The 18,512-nt window shown below is 36.3% G+C and overlaps 1 protein-coding gene across 3 annotated transcripts in view; it reads left to right on the forward strand.

The window, feature by feature from the left end:
- Positions 1-18,512, forward strand: part of SLIT2 (slit guidance ligand 2) — a 273,898-nt gene that overhangs the window by 18,253 nt on the left and 237,133 nt on the right. For all 3 annotated transcript variants that reach the window (XM_087736513.1, XM_087736514.1, XM_087736515.1), the window contains exon 4: positions 2,365-2,436. In XM_087736513.1, the coding sequence (XP_087592639.1) occupies positions 2,365-2,436 (72 nt within the window). The remainder of the gene's footprint in view (positions 1-2,364; positions 2,437-18,512) is intronic.

Below are 18,512 nucleotides of genomic sequence, written 5' to 3' on the forward strand. Positions count from 1 at the left end.
ATCATTCTAAAGTGATGCTAAGGGTGTCCTTGTAAGACTTCTTGCATTTAGTGAAAGGCAGCCTGCCTGAAGAACTTTATCATCAGGTAGTATTATGTCACTGTACTGTTGTGCCTTTTTTGTATTATATGGAACTTATACAAAAATACAGATGCTGAATGATTTCACTGCCCCTTCAGTTACAGCTTGCCATTATTGTCTAGTATCTGAACCCAACAGAGTCCTTAAAAATATCAACAGAAATTTTTGTCCTGAATAGCTTCTGTTTAGAGATTAACTTCCCAAAGTCTTTACCCTGCGTGTTTTCCCATGTACTTTTTGATCTGCAATCATGGACTTAGAGGTTTAAGTCTGAACTATCTATTTAGCAAAGAGAAGGGATGAATGAATTTTATTTCTTTTTATTTAGCTGTTTGTTCAGGTTCAGTGTCTAAGAATTCCATTTTCACATTCTGTTCTGATCAAAAGGTAACTTACTTTGAACAGTTTTCTTCCTAGTACTTTAGTTTTTGGTTTTAGCATATACTTTTATACATAAATTTACTAAAGGTAAGTAAATGTCTGTTTTTAAATGACCTTATTTTGACCAGTAGATTCACAAACACTAAAATATCAGTTTCTTATTTTTGTGTAGGTAAGCTTTTCTTTTTAAGCAATGTTCAAATTAGAAGTCTTCCACAAGTCATTAACTTCTTTATAGCTCGCTCTTATATTGAAAACCTTCCTTCTACTGGTTTGGAAATATGACTTGCAAGATCACAATTCAGGTTTTTTGTTGTTGCTGGATTAAGCATTTTTTGCTATTTCTTATTAAACTGCATCTTCACTCATCAGACTTATCCCAGTACTGTAGTCCTTCCTTTTCAGGATGTCTTTCTTTCACTCTAAATTCTCTTTTAATCTTCTAAATGTGTAATTTCAATTTCTTCTGCTTAAAGAAATTAGGATTTCTAGTGCTTGACTAACAAAAAGGAACCTGACATTAAAACTGGAGAATTATGGATATCTAGATCTCAAAAAGCTGACTGCTTGCTTATTGGTTGAAATGTGGGAGCAAACCTATGGGTACGTAAGAGTATTTTTCGGATTATTTTGCTCTCATCAGTAGTCATATTGAACTTTATGGGAGGAATAACTAAGTGAACTAAACCATGGAGCTATGTAAAACTGGATCTTGAGTGTGTGTGTGTATCTATATGGGAATTTATAGACCATGCAGTCTGGTGTCCAGGAATGCCTTGAATTATTGTATTGAGAAGCACTGTCCATTGCAAACTGGGACTTGCGATGAAGTTGATATGACAAAATAGTTTTTTCAGTATGTTGCTTTGCTTGAATGGCAGGTAGCATGTGGGGTGCATAGTGTAAAAAAAAAAAAAAAAAAAAAAAAAAAAAAAAAAAACACCAACCAAAAACTTGTTTTGAGCTTCAATTCTTGACTGGTGCGACTGTATGCTCCAGGGCTGTCACTTACACACATTAGAAAGAATAACCTGCATTGTGTGTTCAAAAAAGATCATGAAGATGGAATGTATTTGTCATGGCTAGCGGTTGTTCTGTTGCCTATGGCTGCAATGCGGTGGGCTTTAAACTCATCACCTCAAACTACGCAGTTTTGACCCAGGTTGGCATGTTCAGTGAGAAACTTCACAGACAAATGGGTACCTTCCAGATTCAAGCTGCAGTTTTTCTTTTGTACTGTCTTATGTACAACTGATTGTTTTGTTTTTTTTTTTTGATTTAACTTTCTTTTGGTGTATCTTTACAGCTATAGCAAAAAAAACTGTATGCAAAAATAAAATAAACCTGTAATGCCAAATATAGGCTGGGACTTTGATTTTTCTGGCTTTTATTTGATCAGGCTTTCTGTAACAGCTTCCTTTGCTTTTTATTTAAGCAGGTTATATGGATCTTTAGATATATTATCTCGTTACTTAACTAAGTGTGTGCATTTGATACATGCTCCCTTGAGCCTTTTCATGGTCACAAAATGTCTATCTGCTTCATTATACTAAGAGGAACACAGAGTTGGTGGGGAATTGAAGTTCCATTGCTGATCTTGTGTTTTTAGTTTTCTGGTTGTTTATGCAGGATAGAGTCCTGACTTAGTGATTGATTCACACTACAGAGATTCAAAATCTTTCATAAAATAGGTAATATGGTCTGTTGGGGAAACCAGAAAATGTAATTAGTCCATGGTAAATTTACTGCTGGACCATGTCTCCGCTAATGGACCAGGATTGCGTAGCCTTTCTGGTCTTTAAAATCAGCTTGTTACAGCAGTGGGATGCCTGCTCAAAGTGGCTGCATTGCATTGCTGTAGCACTTGTAACTTAACACAACTTTTTCTTTTTCTTTCTAAAGGCGCCTAAACAGAAATAACCTCCAGTTGCTTTCTGAACTGCTCTTTCTGGGGACGCCGAAGTTATACAGGCTGTAAGTAGGCACGATCCAATCACTATTATTCTGGAAAATTTGGAATTGGTCTATTACTCTGTGTTGCATTAGGTTTTTTTTTTGTATTTTGCCTCAAACAGGGCTAAAGTGCACCTAGGAACATTGATGCTTTAAGCTGAGTACTTTCTTTGACTGCTTTGCAAGTTTTTTTTTTTTTAAATCTAGGTTAGATACTGATAGTTGTATGAGAGAAAATATTGTTTCATCCATTCCCATTTCTGTAATGAAGTTTTGCTGAAAGAATACTTTGGCTTTCCTTTTCTCCTTTTTCTTTTGGTTTCTGTGTTAAAAGAAATAAAAAAAATGCCTGTGGAGATTCTGATCCAGAGCTACAGCACTATATAAGCACTTTGGTTTTGTGATGTTATGTTTTTGTGGCTGTACACACTTGACCAGAAAAATCGTAGTGCTGGAAAATGATAGGTCTGTGGAGAAGTCATTCCTGTGTCCCCTCATAAAGAAAACAAAGATAGTAATGTAAACTCTGAGGAGAAAAAACTAAAATGTTTTACCTTAAATAAAAACTGTATGAAATTGGGTAATGAGTTTTTGTTTTGATTGCATTGTTTGGTTTGATAGTGTTTTACTCTTGGCAGTATTTTTAAATTAATGTTTTGACCCATTGGCCCTTTTAAGAATCCACTTCTGTTGCAGTAAAAATGTGGAATGAAGTTTAGATACTGATTTCTGTATTTCTACATGATCAGTTATTGTAACAAATTTTAAGGTACCTTTAAGTTACAGTATGTGATATGGAAGGGACACAATAAGACATGCTTAGGTAGGCTTTGAAAAGGTTGTACAAATTCAGCCCTGTTTTAATTAGATACGCATTTGATACATTTCTTTAGACTTCAGGTGAGATTTCTGCTGTTGAAATTGTCAATTTTATTGACTTTCACCCTTGTGTGCTTGGAAAGAAAAAGAGTGAAGGTGGGGTTCCTCTGATTTGTTTCCACTTCACTATATGGAAATATTCTTGAGAACAAATGGTATAATGAAGCTTTTCTTTTTAGGAGTTGTTTTCTGTTTTAATATTGTGAAATAATAGTTCTTTTTTCCTCTCTCATATTAATATGAAATGGTAAACCGAAAATGACTCTATTATTAGTGTAAACATTTAGTTCTGTGTATTTTTGTTTCTTTCCATTGGATGTATGTTATGTTCCCAGAACTTCTCTGTAGATGCAATGAGTTGTTAAATTACTAGGCCAGAAAGCTCCTGAAGGCTTTTGTTCTGCCAAACAAAAATATTTTACTCTGCTATAATATTATAATATATTCATATGTGGTTTTATATATTAACAGTTGAGTCTCTCTTATAATTTCCACCAGCCATGATAAAGATATTACTTCCATCAGGAAAGAAAATGAAAGGGATTTATGATCATTTTATTATTCCACCTATAGTGTAATAGTTGTTCTCTAAATTAATGTAAAATAGAAATGAGCTGTAATTCACAGGCAAAAAAATGGACGCATACTTCAGGCAAAACCGTACTTGAATATATTTAATTCAGAATTGTATATTTGATAGATGCTAGTCTTAAATCTATAATGTCCTCTCACATAAAGCACACAACTGCTCATAGTGTATATGGTGGAAAGTAAGAGATCACTGGCTTCACAGTATTAAATTTCCTCTGCCTAAGGGTTATTGTTGATCAGACCATGAAAGTGAATGTCTGCTTATAGTGTATTCATGTTTAAAAGAAAATGAGTGATACTGAAAATCTACAGTTGCTTAACGCTAAATTTGTAACTAAAAAAATGTCAGGCCAACCACAGGGATTGATGCTAGCTAAATGTTCTTGGTCAGTTTTCAGATTATATGTAGCTTGATCACTATGAAGAGTATAAAATGATTTGGTTTTTTACATGTATCATTGTGTATGCTTATGTGTATTTACATCCAAATAAACATGTTTCTAAGGAGAATTAAAGTTCTCTAAACACGATCAATAAAATGTATAATATGCTTTGGTTTTAGTATTTATTTTTGGTATTTAACAGCTAATCAAACTGTGTGTGTACTGCGAGTTTTCAACATACTATTGAGCTTCTGTGAATAATAATTACCATTTGACCCTTGGCTGTAAATGAGATGCCAGGTGAAGAAGCACATATGCTTGTTGTGTAGCCTAAATGCAATATAAAAGAAAGAGGGTACACTGTATATGAATTATGATTAGACACAGTTGGTTGCCGCCAGCGGCCGGCTATGCTTTCCCTTTGCTGTCTGCTCCAATTTCTCTTTGGACGGGTTGAGAGAGCACTGCGTGTTCAGGTCAAGATGTTTGCCTAGAAATAGTAGTACAGTTGCAGCTGTGTTTGCTGGAGCAGGAGACTAGTTTAAATAGCATTACCATTTATCCAGTCCATTAACAGAACTCTGTAAAATAATACCAACTCTGCATAAACTACAGGACAGTGTAATAAAATTACAAGCACTTGTTGACAGATGGGAAGTGTAAGTAAAGGGAAGCTATAGGTTGAGAATTTAAAAGAGACAGTGCATTATTTTCTGTGCCTAAAGAGAGTTGATTTTGAAAGGTAATTAAATTATTTTTCAGGTTACTTTCTTTCAGATCTAGCAGCCTTCCAGGAAATCTCCTGGAACTAGTTAAAATGGATAATTTTAGTCAATGCAGAAACTGATTTTCCCATTAAGAGTTACCTGCAAAGGTGTTTTGACATAAATACTTCAATAGGAAGTAGTTTATGCTAAAAATAGTATGAGTAGTGCTACAGGGTATATTAATCTTACCTTGCAAGGTATCTTTCAAAGCAAAATGTACATGAACCTCTGTTTTGATCCGACACTGTTAAAATAAAGGTGCTGTTGTATATCCCCTGGGGTAATGTAAGTCCTTGTTCAGCAAGTTTTTTTCCTGCAAGAAGGGGATGCGTTGTTTTCAGTGACCCATACGCCCACTCACACTAACTTGTCTAGCATTGGCGACAGTACCTTAGTACGGAGAACTCCTACGGCCTAGTGAGTGCTTATCTGAGGCAAATAGATTTTGACTGCTTACTTTGGCTAGTTAGATCACAGTTCATTGATCGCCATTTGCTGCAGGATACCAAGTGCTGGACACAAATCTGTTTGAAAATTCAGTTTTAAGATACCTTTATTAATCAGTGGCACGTAAAGGTTATTGAATTCCATGCACAAAGCTTGTCCCTTTTGATTTACAGTTCTTGTGCTTGGAGTGAGGTTAAGTTTCCTTACTGACCAATATTTGCTGTGTAAGTTAGGCAATATTGGCTTTGAAAAAATGATCTTTCTATTGGATGTGGTCTGGTATTACATACGTTTTCCTTCTAATATACGTACTTGAGAAGATATACGTTGTGAATGAGATGTTTCTCCTCTAACGGAAAAAAGTATCTTAATGTAGTTTGATTAATAGACAGTTTTGATATGTCTGTTAGTCACTTTAAAAAAAACACTGAACAGCTAAAAAGTAAAGGAAAAATACTAAAGATCAAAAAAACCCTTCAGAAAAAAATATCCTAGGTAGGCCAGAACAACAGCAGCAGCAGCAACAACAACAAAAAAAATGCTGCATGGGGGGCCCTTGCAAAAATTCCTCCTGAATTAATTTCTGCCAGCTATGATTAAAGTGTGTGGTACTAGATGTGTCAGACACCATAGTTCTCTGCTTCATTTTACTCTTGGCCTCTTTGGCCCCTGCCACAATAAATCCCACAATGGTTAGGCAGGAATTGCAGGTTACAGTTGCCAGGGTTACCGTTGTCCGGTCGGACCGACATCATTACTCATCCAGCCTGCTACACCGAGCGCCGCTGCCCGCTCCCGGCGTGGGGAAGGCTGCGGGCGGCTGACGCAAAGAGGAGGAAAGTTCTCCGGGCGGCTCTCAGGTCTGGTTTTTGAGCTGCTGCAGGGGAACCAGTGATTTGCATCATTTGCATTTATACCCTTTTGCTGGGTGGTGCTTTGTTTTTATCTTTGCCAAGAGAAAAAAAAAATCATCAGATAGGAATGAAAAAAAAAAAGATGGTGTATGTAAGATGCTGAAACAGCAACTTTTAAAATGTCTTTAAGTGCTGGTCTCGTTATTGTTAAGGTAGCTGCATTTGAGGCTTAATTTATGGGTTTGTCATATCCCTTTTAATAGTAATCATGGCAAGTGAGACTATAGTCATGACTTTGTAGAGAAGATATTTATCTTCAGTCTGATTCAGTTTTAACAACTCTGGAGAAATAGCTCATTAGAAAAACGCTCATTATCCCAAAGCCTCTGAAATCTTACTCCAACTGCAAACAGGTGGCTGTGGATCTTAAAAATCCAATGAGGAACAAGAATGAGTTTCCCATTTTCAAAAGGCAGTGTCAGTGAACCTCTCTCCTTTTGCAGGTAGATCTGCTGTTGGATAAAGTAATGGGTAGGTTTCCACTGTTGTATGTGCTACAATAACATTACAGTGTGCTCCACCTTGTTGCAGGAGTGTGCTGGATGTGCAGCAATTAAAGATTTATTGGAACATGAATTTTGAAGCCACCTTCTTGCTAGATCCTTCCTGAGAAAGTGTGTTGGTTTTCTTTAGTCATTTGTTTCTGTTTTTCTGACTTGTTATGGGGCATTCTAGCAGCCTGCATACAAGGAAACTTGATTTTTTTTTTTTTTTTTGTATGATAGGTATGAGTCTTATCCTTTTAGAGGTAAATAAAAACAGGTAGGTCTTCACACATTGTGTCCATCCTGCCAGTGTTATGACTTCTTGTGTTTTTCTACCGCAGTGGTTTAGTTCAAATACAAGTTTAAATTGTTTTATCTAAACAAGTAATAGGCTCATGAATAGAAAAGTTGGTAAGAACATACCCATTCTAATACTAGTTAGTTCTTGATTGCCAGCATTATTTTATTAGCATCAGTTCTGAACACTGACTACAGTTCTTAAAAAATAAGTATCTTCCAAAATTATTATTAATGATGGGCTACTGCATATAGTATATGTATAAAAATGAGTGTCCAGTTTTGGCTTTGTGGTATTGTAAGCCAGTACCTAAAAAGAAATCCCTAATTTAATACATAAGAGCAATTACTACTCTTTCTTGCAGTGTGGAAGTACCATTATCATAGCTTTGCCATGTCAGGGCATTGTTACTAATACAAGGTCTTATTGCCTCAGTCTAGGATGTTTTTGGAGTGAATTTGATCCTGTATGCTGCAAGTCCACTGTCAGTTCTGTGAATTTTTTTTGCTAGAATTACTATCCATAGATAAAGATAGGACTATCTAAAAATAGGTATTAAAAATATTTGTTGAGGTTGATTACCTGTAAGAAGAAACTAAAGTAACTAAAACCATGTTGCCTCTGTGTTAAGTCTGTAATACCTTGTCTCTGGCATTCATGTCTTGTATGGAAGATCCAGGAGATAAACTTGTAAGAAGTTATAAAGATTCGTTGTTGCTTCTCTTGTCACCTGCTCATTTTTTAATCTAGAGAATAAAGTGAATTAGGAGCTTGAATATTTTATGCAACTTGCCTTGTATGTGCACCTTTTCTCTTGTCTACCATCACTTGCTTGTACCTTCAGTTCTCATTCTAATGTTTCAAAATTGAAAACACGGTCATCCTTTACAACATGGTGAGCAAAACAAAAATACCAGTGCAGGTTTGCTTCAGACATAAGCCCTACCTATGTCAGGTTAGAGATGGCAAGATGAATTTTGGAGATGTTGCAAGTGCTGCAAATACTTGTACAATTCATCAGGTGATTTATTTTTTTAAGCACAGAAACAAGAATTATATATATGCATTTGGTGTAGAACTTGCAATAGTTATATCCTAGCAACAGCAAACATTCAGCCTTAGATTTAGGTGAGTTAAAGTGTTGGTAGAACCAGAATGAACTCTTGAAATGTAGTCAGAAAAAAAAAAAGTAAAACGTATTATCACTGTGTGCAATTATTGGACTTCAGCCTTCACTACATTACTCTTCCGGCCCTTTGTTTTAGAATCTCTTCATCAGTAGGCTTTTCCTGAGCTATGCTTTCTTTTGTATTTTCACAGCACCTGCCATGATGCTGTGCAGGAAAAAAGTGGTGTACGAATTACACAGAAATAAGACTAAATGTTGTTACTCAAAGTAATAGCATGGGATTTGTAAAATTGGAAACAAACTTTTTTCTTGTGAAATGGCTCTCTCGATGGATGTTTGTATTGTTAATTTTGAGATAATTGGGAGGTATCTTTAAATTGCAGTTAAATTTGCCTTTATTTCTTTAACTATGAAAACATACTTCATGTCTTTTTTTTTTTTAAAGCAATATTTCCTTTGCTATGGGATAAAATGGCAAAATGGATGGACTTCTGGGGCTGTAAGCTAATTCTGCTAGTGGGCAGATCACTAAATCTTTACATAATCTGCATTACCAAGTGATATAGTTGACTAATTTCAGTGGAAGGCATCTGTAGGGATACTTATAACTATGATTTTTTATTAGAACAAACACTCCAAACTGTTTATAGTTGCTTTTAACCTTAATTTGAAAATCATGTTAAACAGCAAGCAAACAAAAATAAGGCTTAAGGTGATTCTTCTGGACCAACATAAATATCTGTGGCATTCAAAATATTTTTTTTTGCTATTAGGTGTTGATATTTAAATATGTCTAATGTGAAAACATGAATCATATTACTAATAACTTACTCAAGCCATAGCACTTTTAAAATAATGTGGTGGTATTCAGAGTAACTGAGAGATCTACTTTAGCTATTAAGGCTTTGTTACCTTGGCCTGTTTGGCCCCAAGCATAAATAATTATCCTTCGTATTTTTGTTGACATGATGGTGGTCAAAGCAGAGAACTGAGATAATTGCTTTTTAATATGAAAATGAAAGTAACTGGGTTTGGGTCACCTGTAACCATATTCATGTCCAGTCTGAATCAGTCCTGGGGTTGTTCCTGGAGGGTTAACCTTGAAAGCTTTGGTAAATTGTGATACAGGAAACCTTTTAGGCAGGAGTTAAGTAGGAAACTGAATCTCAGTGAAGGAAGTAATGAAAAGTAAAAAGGCATGTCAGAGGAAATACCATTATTATGTGGCGCAGAAACATGGTGTGAAATGTTATAAAGAGGACATCTGTAAGACTCGGCTTGCACAGAGTGGACATTTAAGTGCAGCCATGTCATCTTGATTAAAAAAAGAATAGAAAAGAGGAATAAATCAGGCCAAGGGAAAATGTGAAAGTATAGAGACTGTTCCCTATGATGGTAGGTTTCTTCTGCGAGTGGAAGATTAAAGCCTAAAGTAACTGAATAGCTGAGAGAAGTCCAAAGAAAGGTTGATTGCTTCCCCTCCAACAGTTCCAATTGATTGAAAAAAGCCTAATTTAAAGTTCTGTTTGTTCTGTGTCTTAAACCATCAGAATTTTCTTTTAGAACTGGGGGAATGCTCTGGAAGAGAAAGAATCCAAGGATAAAAAGTCATTGCAGGCCAACAATTGTTCCTAATCCTCACAAAATGCTGGAGAAATTAAATTTATTCTTTATTGCTCAAAGTGTTACCTAGGTCACTGGGCGATGGGAAAATTGAACTGGAAGTCGAGTAGGCACAATCTTTGTTTTGTGTCTAGATGCTTAACCTTAGACACGACAAGGCATCTTAGTGTGTTGTGGGAACTTGGTTCAGAGTATTAACACCAGGACGTTTATTACCCTGGATTTATAATAGGCTATGCTGTCAGCAGATGAAAATGTTGTGTTTACATTTCAGTGTTAAATGATCATTTAATTAACACCTAAGGAAAAAAAACCTTGTGAAATTCTTAGCAGCTTTTATTGTTGGTTTCCTTGGAGGTTTTAATATCCAAGTTATGCTGCAGTTGCTTCTATAAGTACAGCTAGAAAAGACATTTATGAATGTAGTCAAGAAGGACAGACAGTTTAACCCCTGTTGACCCTTCATCCTGAATGTTGATTTATATAGCATTTTAAATGCATTGGATTTGTTTTAAAGCTTCTCAAAGTTACTCACACAGCATTCAAACACCACATGTATTTTTCCTTTTAAAAGTATTCCCAAAGTGTACATTCTTAAAAGACCATAGTTTTTTCCTAGAAAATTACTAATATGTATAGGACATATCAACAAATATTTTACAGTAGTAAAAAAAAAATTAAATACTGTTTTGCCAGATGTGTCTGTATATTCTCGATAAGAATATACGAGCTTTTATAGGAAAAAAAGGTTTGAAACAGACAACGTATCGTGCACTGGTGGTAGTAGCCACTGCCTGAATTCTTCAAAAGGAGTAGAAATTGGCAAGGGAAACAACATTACTACAAAAATGCATATCCACTTTAGCCACCACAGATCTACTTTCATATGTTCCATTGTATCAAAGAAAGTCAAGGTTATCCAAGAGCTTTAATATGCTCTTGGTCCTTAATAATGCTTTTTGTTGTAATGTTGATCTACAAATGCTTTTTGCAATAATGTTGCCCTACAAAGCATGTTTGAATAGTTTTTTGCATCCTAGAGCTAAAGCCAGATGAAATGCTCTTTGTTAAAGAGCAGCTGCTCTTCAACTGATGTGTTTTTATAAACACGCTATAGTAAAAACTGAAATTACAGCTAGGTTTAGAGATGGTTGTGTGGTTTTGGTTTTTTTTTTTAGGGATGTGTTTTTAAGCAGGCTCTGCTTAGGGGATAAAAACCCCAACTTTTAAGTATGTTAAAGATTAATAATTAGAAACTCAGCATGGCTTTAATTATTGATGACCCACAAATTTTTTGGTATGCTTTTTGTTTTTACTGATGGTCATATCCTTTACACGTGTCAATAACTGAGCTAGAAAACTTAGGAATCTGCTGATACAGTAAATGTTCCTCTTCTCCTTTTTTCACACAAATGACATAAACCATCCAACACTTGATGAAATATTACAGCTGCAGTGTGAGTTCTATCTGCCAGTGGGATCTCAATGTTTTTCAAATTCTCTGAATATATTTATTAAGTTGAAATTTGATATTCAGATAGAGACTTGTCAGAAGTACTTACATTTGCTTTTGTCTGAAATATTTATTTACAATTAAAGCAGTGTATCACTATTTGAGTACATTCTTCAGTGTTTTTAATTGAAAAAAAATTCGGCAATATCCATTTCTTGAATTGACATGTCAGATGGAGTACTTAGGATACGCTTAGGATAGATAAGAGAGGCTTACCCTGTACCACACTTAGATTGTTCTCTTCACTTGGCAGTCCTGGTAGAGATTTTAGGTTTGCTGAACTGGTGAGTGGTTAGGATGAGTAGTGTGTGCAGGAAGACCTAGGCTAAACTTTCCATGTGGAGACCGATAGACTTCAGCTGAAGCTATGTTAAACTGTGTGGGACTGAGTCCTGGTGGGCAGGTCACATCTAACTAAGTACCAGTTAAAGGGACTCTCACTGCGGTAAGGAAAAGTGCCAATATACAAAGTGCAGTATTTGGTCTCAGAGGAGAGCTGAAGCAAGGGCCGCAGAGAAGAACAACCCAGACTATTGTCCTGATCCTTGTAGCTGTTGTAAGGATACTGGAGCTGGGGCTGGCAGTTGTATTTGGGAAAGGCTGCTTATGAATGCTGAGCGGAGTTTATTCTCTCCCTCAGACACTTGAGGGGCCTGCTCTGCTAATGGCTGTTCAGACCCACCTCGTGGGGAATAAAGCTGGGACTTGCTGAACTCTTTTCATCTTTACAGCCAAGCCCAGGTGCAGGCCCTCCCTGGCTCAAGGGTGTTTAAAGGACCATGCTCTGAAGACTTCTTTCCATGGCCCTTAATCTTTAGGGGAAAGAAAAAAGGGGCTGAAATGGGGGGGGAGTAAATCTTTTGGTTAAGTACTCCTTGAGGATTTGCAGGGTAATACGTACAAGAGACAAAATCTTGCCTCATTCTTTTCATTTCCCCTTCTGTCCAGACAGTTCAATGACATTTTTATTTTTACTGTGAATGTGTAATCCATACAGTTCTAAGGAAGGCTCATACTTTATAAGGTAGCACGTATGAGGAGAGGTTTGATGGTGGCTGTTCAGTGCTTTTAGTACTTTAATACAGGGGAGACAGAAGAAACATCAACTCTTTTTTCCCCTTCTGTGGATTTTTGTCAGACTGGTGGATAGCTGGAAGGGATTTAGATAGTTGATTGACCTCGAAAGGGAAAAGGTAGCATCTCAAGTTTGATAAGGCCCACAGGGAAGGGTTGCAAAGATAGGATAACAGCTAATGTAATGAAGGGGTATTTGTAGTTGCTGCTTCTCAGAGTATAAAGATATGAAAGGCTAAATGGAGAGAAAAGAGTATAAATGTGCATCTTAAAGTGGGAGAAGAAAAATCTGAAAAGCTTAGCAGAACTAAAAAAAATTACACACTCAAACACATACTCATGTATGTTGCAGGAAAGCAGTGATCATTTCTGAGACTGGAGAAAATTCCTGTCTGATCCTTACTGCTTATACATTAAAATAAATCTAGTCCATGATTAATTGGTTCTGTCATATTCTGTTTTTTTAAATAAATTGTGCATTCGTTGTAAAAGACAACAGACTGACTTCCCTCCTTGATTTTAGTCACATGTCTGTAAATTCAATAGAGCAAATACTTTTGTGTAATTCTCCTATGCTATAACTTGTTATACCAGTGGTACTCCCCTCATCATTTATGCCCCTACAACATAAGAACAAAATAAAAATACCACTCAAAAAATCTCATTTTTTAGGTCAGAGTGATTTTTAAAAATGAAAACCCAGAACTCTTATGACGTGGAGAGCCTACTAAATCTATGTAGGGAGTGCTTTGCTGCTTGATCTCCAGTACAGTGTTCATGTCAGAGGTGCAGAAGCCAAAGCTTCTCATCTGACACAGAGTGCGGAGATGTTGTCTCACAGCTAAATTAGAGTTTTGTGTGTAGGTTTGGCAGATGTCAAATACAAATTTCATCTAGAAATAAGATTCATAACCATAGTGCTGCTCTTCCTTCGGCTCACCAATGTGGGTAGCCAGACATGTTCAGATTTGAGGGTCTAATTGCCAAAGTAGGTCATCTTCACTGTTCTGGCTGATAACAGTGGCTTTATCTGTGCAAAAGTAGAGTCTTTCACCATGTTATAAGACTTCTTGGGCTAGGAAATAATCAGAAAATTGTACAACTGTATTAGGATCTAAAATAAAGGTTGCTGTTAGTTAAACTTGTTCAGCTGGCATGACTTATTAAGATGAAAGAATTTTACAACATGCAATGTACTTTCACCTTTACCTTTACATCTCTCACATAACATTAGGCTCAAAGCTGCTGGGGTATGGCCAGTTGTGCCACATACTGCTAAAGTTTTAGATAAGGCACTAGGGTGAAATATTTATTATTTGGTCCATTGTTTTGTAGCCTATCTAAACTGTGTAAACAGCACACCAGTAAATTTTGTTAGAGTAAATAACACTAAGGGATTTAAATAATAAAGTATGCCAAAACTTTGTCCTGTGGATATGGACTGGAGAATGTCGGAAATGCAAAATGCTTATGGCAAAATCAAGATTGTGATCACTGGGGAGAAAACTATTGTAAGAGCCTTAATAATAGCTGTAAATGTACAGTGCAGCATGGAACAATAAGATCATGCACTTTCGTGCATATGTATCAAAGACACTACAGGAAATGGAAAAGAAAATATTTTTAACTACACTATGTAGTTTTGCAAAACTGATGGCGAGGTGGGTTGCTTTTCTCGCCAATGTTGTGGGATGTTCACTTCAAATGTATTTTTTCCATTTTGTTGCGACATGAAAAATATTTCACTGGGATTTTGGCTAAACTGAGTTTTTCTCTGTTCTTGTAATCAGGTTGCAAAACCTATTGTGATGTTTTCCCCCCCCCCCCCCCCCCCCCCCCCCAGCCAAGTGAAATGAAACTGAACTGGACTTGAGTTATGGGGAAGGCTTTAAAATGAGTACATGCTGTTAGCCTAGTTATGTTAGAGTGGAATGGTGGAAGAAGGGCAGTATTGTGTCTGCATGTGTATGGGGGGAACAAAGAGCAAAACTGGGAGAAAGGTAATTGAATTAGGAGGTTGATTGGTCAAGAAAAGATTTCTGCAGCAAGTTGCAAGTCTTTGAGATGGGTAACCTAAGAATGATCATTTGGCATATATTCAGTACTCTAGTTAAAATAATAGTAATGCTTCCAGATATATGAATTCTTATTAAAGAAATAGAACTTGACAGCCTGCTGGAATTATAAATTCACAAGATTTAACATTTAGGAGTAATGTTGGATTTTCACTGTAGTACCAGAAAATCAAAGCTTTTTCTGCCATTAATTTTATTCACTCTGTTACAAGCTGTGTTCGTAGTGATTTTATCCACGAAGGTGCCAAGTGGGGAGAACAGCCTAATTCTGTTTTGCAGTATGACAGCTTGCACTATTGTGTTTCATGTAATGTATTTGACTGGGATGGTGAAGTGGAGTCAGAGGGAGCCAGCATTGCTGCCAAGCAAGAGTTCTCATACCTAGATAGACCCTAGACAGTGAGTTGGTAATAGGGAGAAAATTCTGAACAATGACAAAGCTAACGTTTACCTGCAAGTGGCAAATACTGTATTAGGAATCTGCTGATTGCTGATTTGCCTTTTCATCCAGAGAAGACTGTCTTACAAGAGCTGCAGATCACCATGATAGCTTGTAATGTAGGATTCAGCCTAGAGAGCCTTTCAGCGCTGGCAGAAAAGTGTTGAAGTGTTATCAGCGTATTATTTCACATGTTTACTCCAAAGAAATTTAGATTAAGGTACACAAGAATTGTTGCACATTTTAATAAACAAAAGTAGAAAGCATTTTGTATTAGAAAAAAAAAATCATATGGTTATGTTACTGTTGCTGTAAAAGACTTCAAAGTTTGTTTCCTGAAGTAAAGCACTATTTGTGTATTCCCTGGAATAGGAATTTGAGTGTTCATAACTCTGCATTTAATGCATACAGCAAGGCCTTAGTGTGTGATGTGTGGGTATGCAATGCATTAGCACTGGTAATTCTTTGGGCCTTCATTATTGATGTTTAAGATGTTAACATATTAAAACAAACAAACAAACAAAAAGAACCAAAAAAACAACCCCACAAAAACCAAAAAGAAACCCCAGTGCTTGAGAAGCAGTCGTAAGGAAAATGCAATAAAGCTGGAGATGTATGTCTTGAAAAGATCTCTTTGAGTTTGTTCAAAAGAAAGTAGTTAAGAAAAATATTATCTGTATCCATTAAATGTTGTGTTATTATTTGATGAATTAAAGGTATGCATTTGGAACTTAGTATCTTCATACAGAGAATAAGAATGTGATGCTATATTTCCAGTTTATGGTTCCTTAGAAATGTAAAGCTATTTGACTATGTACTTTGTTGAAAATGGAACTTAAACTAGATTCCTGTAACAGTATTCAGTGCCTTTTTTTTTTTGCATGATCTAGCTGTGGGTGGGATTGTTTTGTAAGAAAGTCTGCTGTTCTTAATCTGTCTTTTTTGAATCTGTCTTTTTTGTTCACTTAACTTGCATTTTTTAATTATGGTTGTATGACTATTTGTCCATTGTGTTTTATTTTGGCTTCTGAATTCAGGATGACTTTCCAATTAGTTTGCTAAATGTGAATGTTGCAGAAAACTCTTTCTAATGGTGTAACGTCTCCTTCTGCACAGTAATAGTGCAGGTCCCATGTTAATTTGGCAAGCGTTTAAACAAAAAGGGAGAGTAGTTTTGGTATGCCAGAAGGAAGATACAGACAGAAGATAATCAGTGTATCTGTAGTGCTTATCATCATTTTGGTACACCATGGTTAATGAATTTGCCTGGATCTGCTAGGAATTTCTTTCCTTCTAAATTGATATGGAAAACCCTGGGTCTATTTTCTGTGAATATAGATAGGAGGAGAAACAGTGTACACAGAAAGCTATGACCAGTAATTTAAAAAAAAAAAGGGGGGGGGGGGGGGACAAACTAGGAAAATGTTTAAGTTGAGTGGTGCAGAAGAAGATTGAAAGGATGTTCTGAATTTGGTTTCAGTTCCTTACCAGAGGAAAATATTGTATAACCAGAGATCACATTTTAATTGATGCTTTGTTTTGCTTTATCCTTAATTACAGTATCCTGCTGGGTGCAGTTTTATCAGCAGTGCTTTTGAGATTGTGTAATGTTTAGAGAGGATTACACTACGTAAAATTTTCCAAATCTGAGACTTTTTTAAAAAAAGAAAATGTGGTGTGAATTAACTGTAGTTTTGAAAAGAAACGTGGTAAGCTTTTTTGGAGGGTTTAAAGCATGTATGATAAATATGGTTTTTGGTATATTTTGTTTTTTGTTTTGTTCTTGGGTGTTGGGTTGGAGATGTGAACCTGTAGAAACTGCTTCAGAAGATATGAACTGTAAAGGGAAAGTAAGGAAATATCTATTTGTGCTGAAGTTTTATATAGAACTGGTACTCTGAAATAAGCCTAGGTAGTGTTTGAACACATGGGAATTTCTTAAAATAAACACAGCCATGAAGGGAAAATGTGATAATGACTTGATGATGATGAGTGTCTGCTGTTACGGGTCCAGTGAGATGCAAGTGCCAACACCCCAGCCTCTACACCATGATCCAAACTGTAACGAAGGAATTTGGCAGCTCTGATGCCTTTATGTGAATGTATTACCATGGCTATGAAGATAAATAGTTCCAAAGTGGAAATACTAACAAATATTTAGTCATTTCCAAGCAGATTAGAAGTGAAAATAGGCATAGTATAGGAACCAAGATAAACAGGGAATATATCTTCTGAGTATGTGTGTTCCATTCCTGTTTCCCTGGGCTGGTTCTTCCTTTTAAAAGTCAGTGTATTTAGACAGATTATATGTGTTCCCTTTGTAAAGGTCACATCCCAATTTCTTAATTTCTTCCAACTTCCTTCCTGCTCTTCCTCTCCTATGACTCTTCTCTTATGCAAACATCAGCCCTGATTAAAGCCTAAAGCTTGCTGAAAATTTTCTGTAGTGAATTGTAGACTGGTGGGCTGTCCGATAACCATGAACTGTCTAATTAAGTGCAAGAGTTCAGATTTATTCTCAAGGGCAGGCTCCCCCTTGTGGGTGCTGAGCCAGTTACTTCCCAGCCTTCCATGAGCCTCCTAGCACTGCACCAACTTAGCCTATAATTCCACTCCAATTTTTTTTTTTAAACTTAATATCTGTGTATAATTCCGAACTAATTTTTTGTATCCTCTAGTAGTTTTCAAGCCAGACTGGTCTGAAAACTCTTAACTCAGCAAGCAGATTTGTAAAGTGGGAAAAATATTGCCAGAACACAAAGATCTTAACTTCTTTTGCTATTCCTGTTTTTGATGCAACCCTGTCTGCTGCTTTTGGATATAAACAATTCCCATATAAACTCAATATATTAACTTTTTCTAAATGTACTGCTTAGCTTTTCTGCTAAATAAGTTCATGTCCTGTAGTGGATGTTTACCATATGGTACTGATACCTGTGGTGAGTATCAGCACTGGTGGCTGGCGGATTATTTTCCATGAGGTTCTCCAGGTTCCTCTGCCAAACATTAGGGAGAGCTGTATTGCTTGAGTGGAATGAAGCGTCTTTTGTTTGTTTTGAATGACGATGCAAAATTTTGCAATGGAATCTGGGCCATGGCAGAACTTAGAATTTCAGAATTTAAAATTCAGAATTTCAATGTTAGAATTTCAAACTGTGGTGAAGACAATTTTTCTGCTCTCTCCACTTGACTGACTGTTTCTTGCAAGGTGTTTAATGCAGCTCACTGAGTTGACTTATTTACACGGGCTTAAGAGGCTTTTCTCCTTGCTCGCTAGCCCAAGCTGAATGACTCATCTGAGATCAAGCTGTTGACAGAGGAGATGCTTTTGGAGCTGCAGATGGCACTGCCAGCATCTTAATGAAATCTGGTGCCAAGGGAAGAATATGAAAAATGTAGGAAACAATACTGTAAATTGCATGTGAGTCTTGAAAAATAGTGGTGTGTCTGTAGATGAAGGATGTTGTGCATTTTTCAGAG

The sequence above is a fragment of the Nipponia nippon genome, unplaced genomic scaffold, assembly GCF_047370975.1.
Source record: "Nipponia nippon isolate SJK-2023a ecotype South Korea unplaced genomic scaffold, ASM4737097v1 scaffold_6, whole genome shotgun sequence".
NCBI classification, from domain to species: domain Eukaryota; kingdom Metazoa; phylum Chordata; class Aves; order Pelecaniformes; family Threskiornithidae; genus Nipponia; species Nipponia nippon.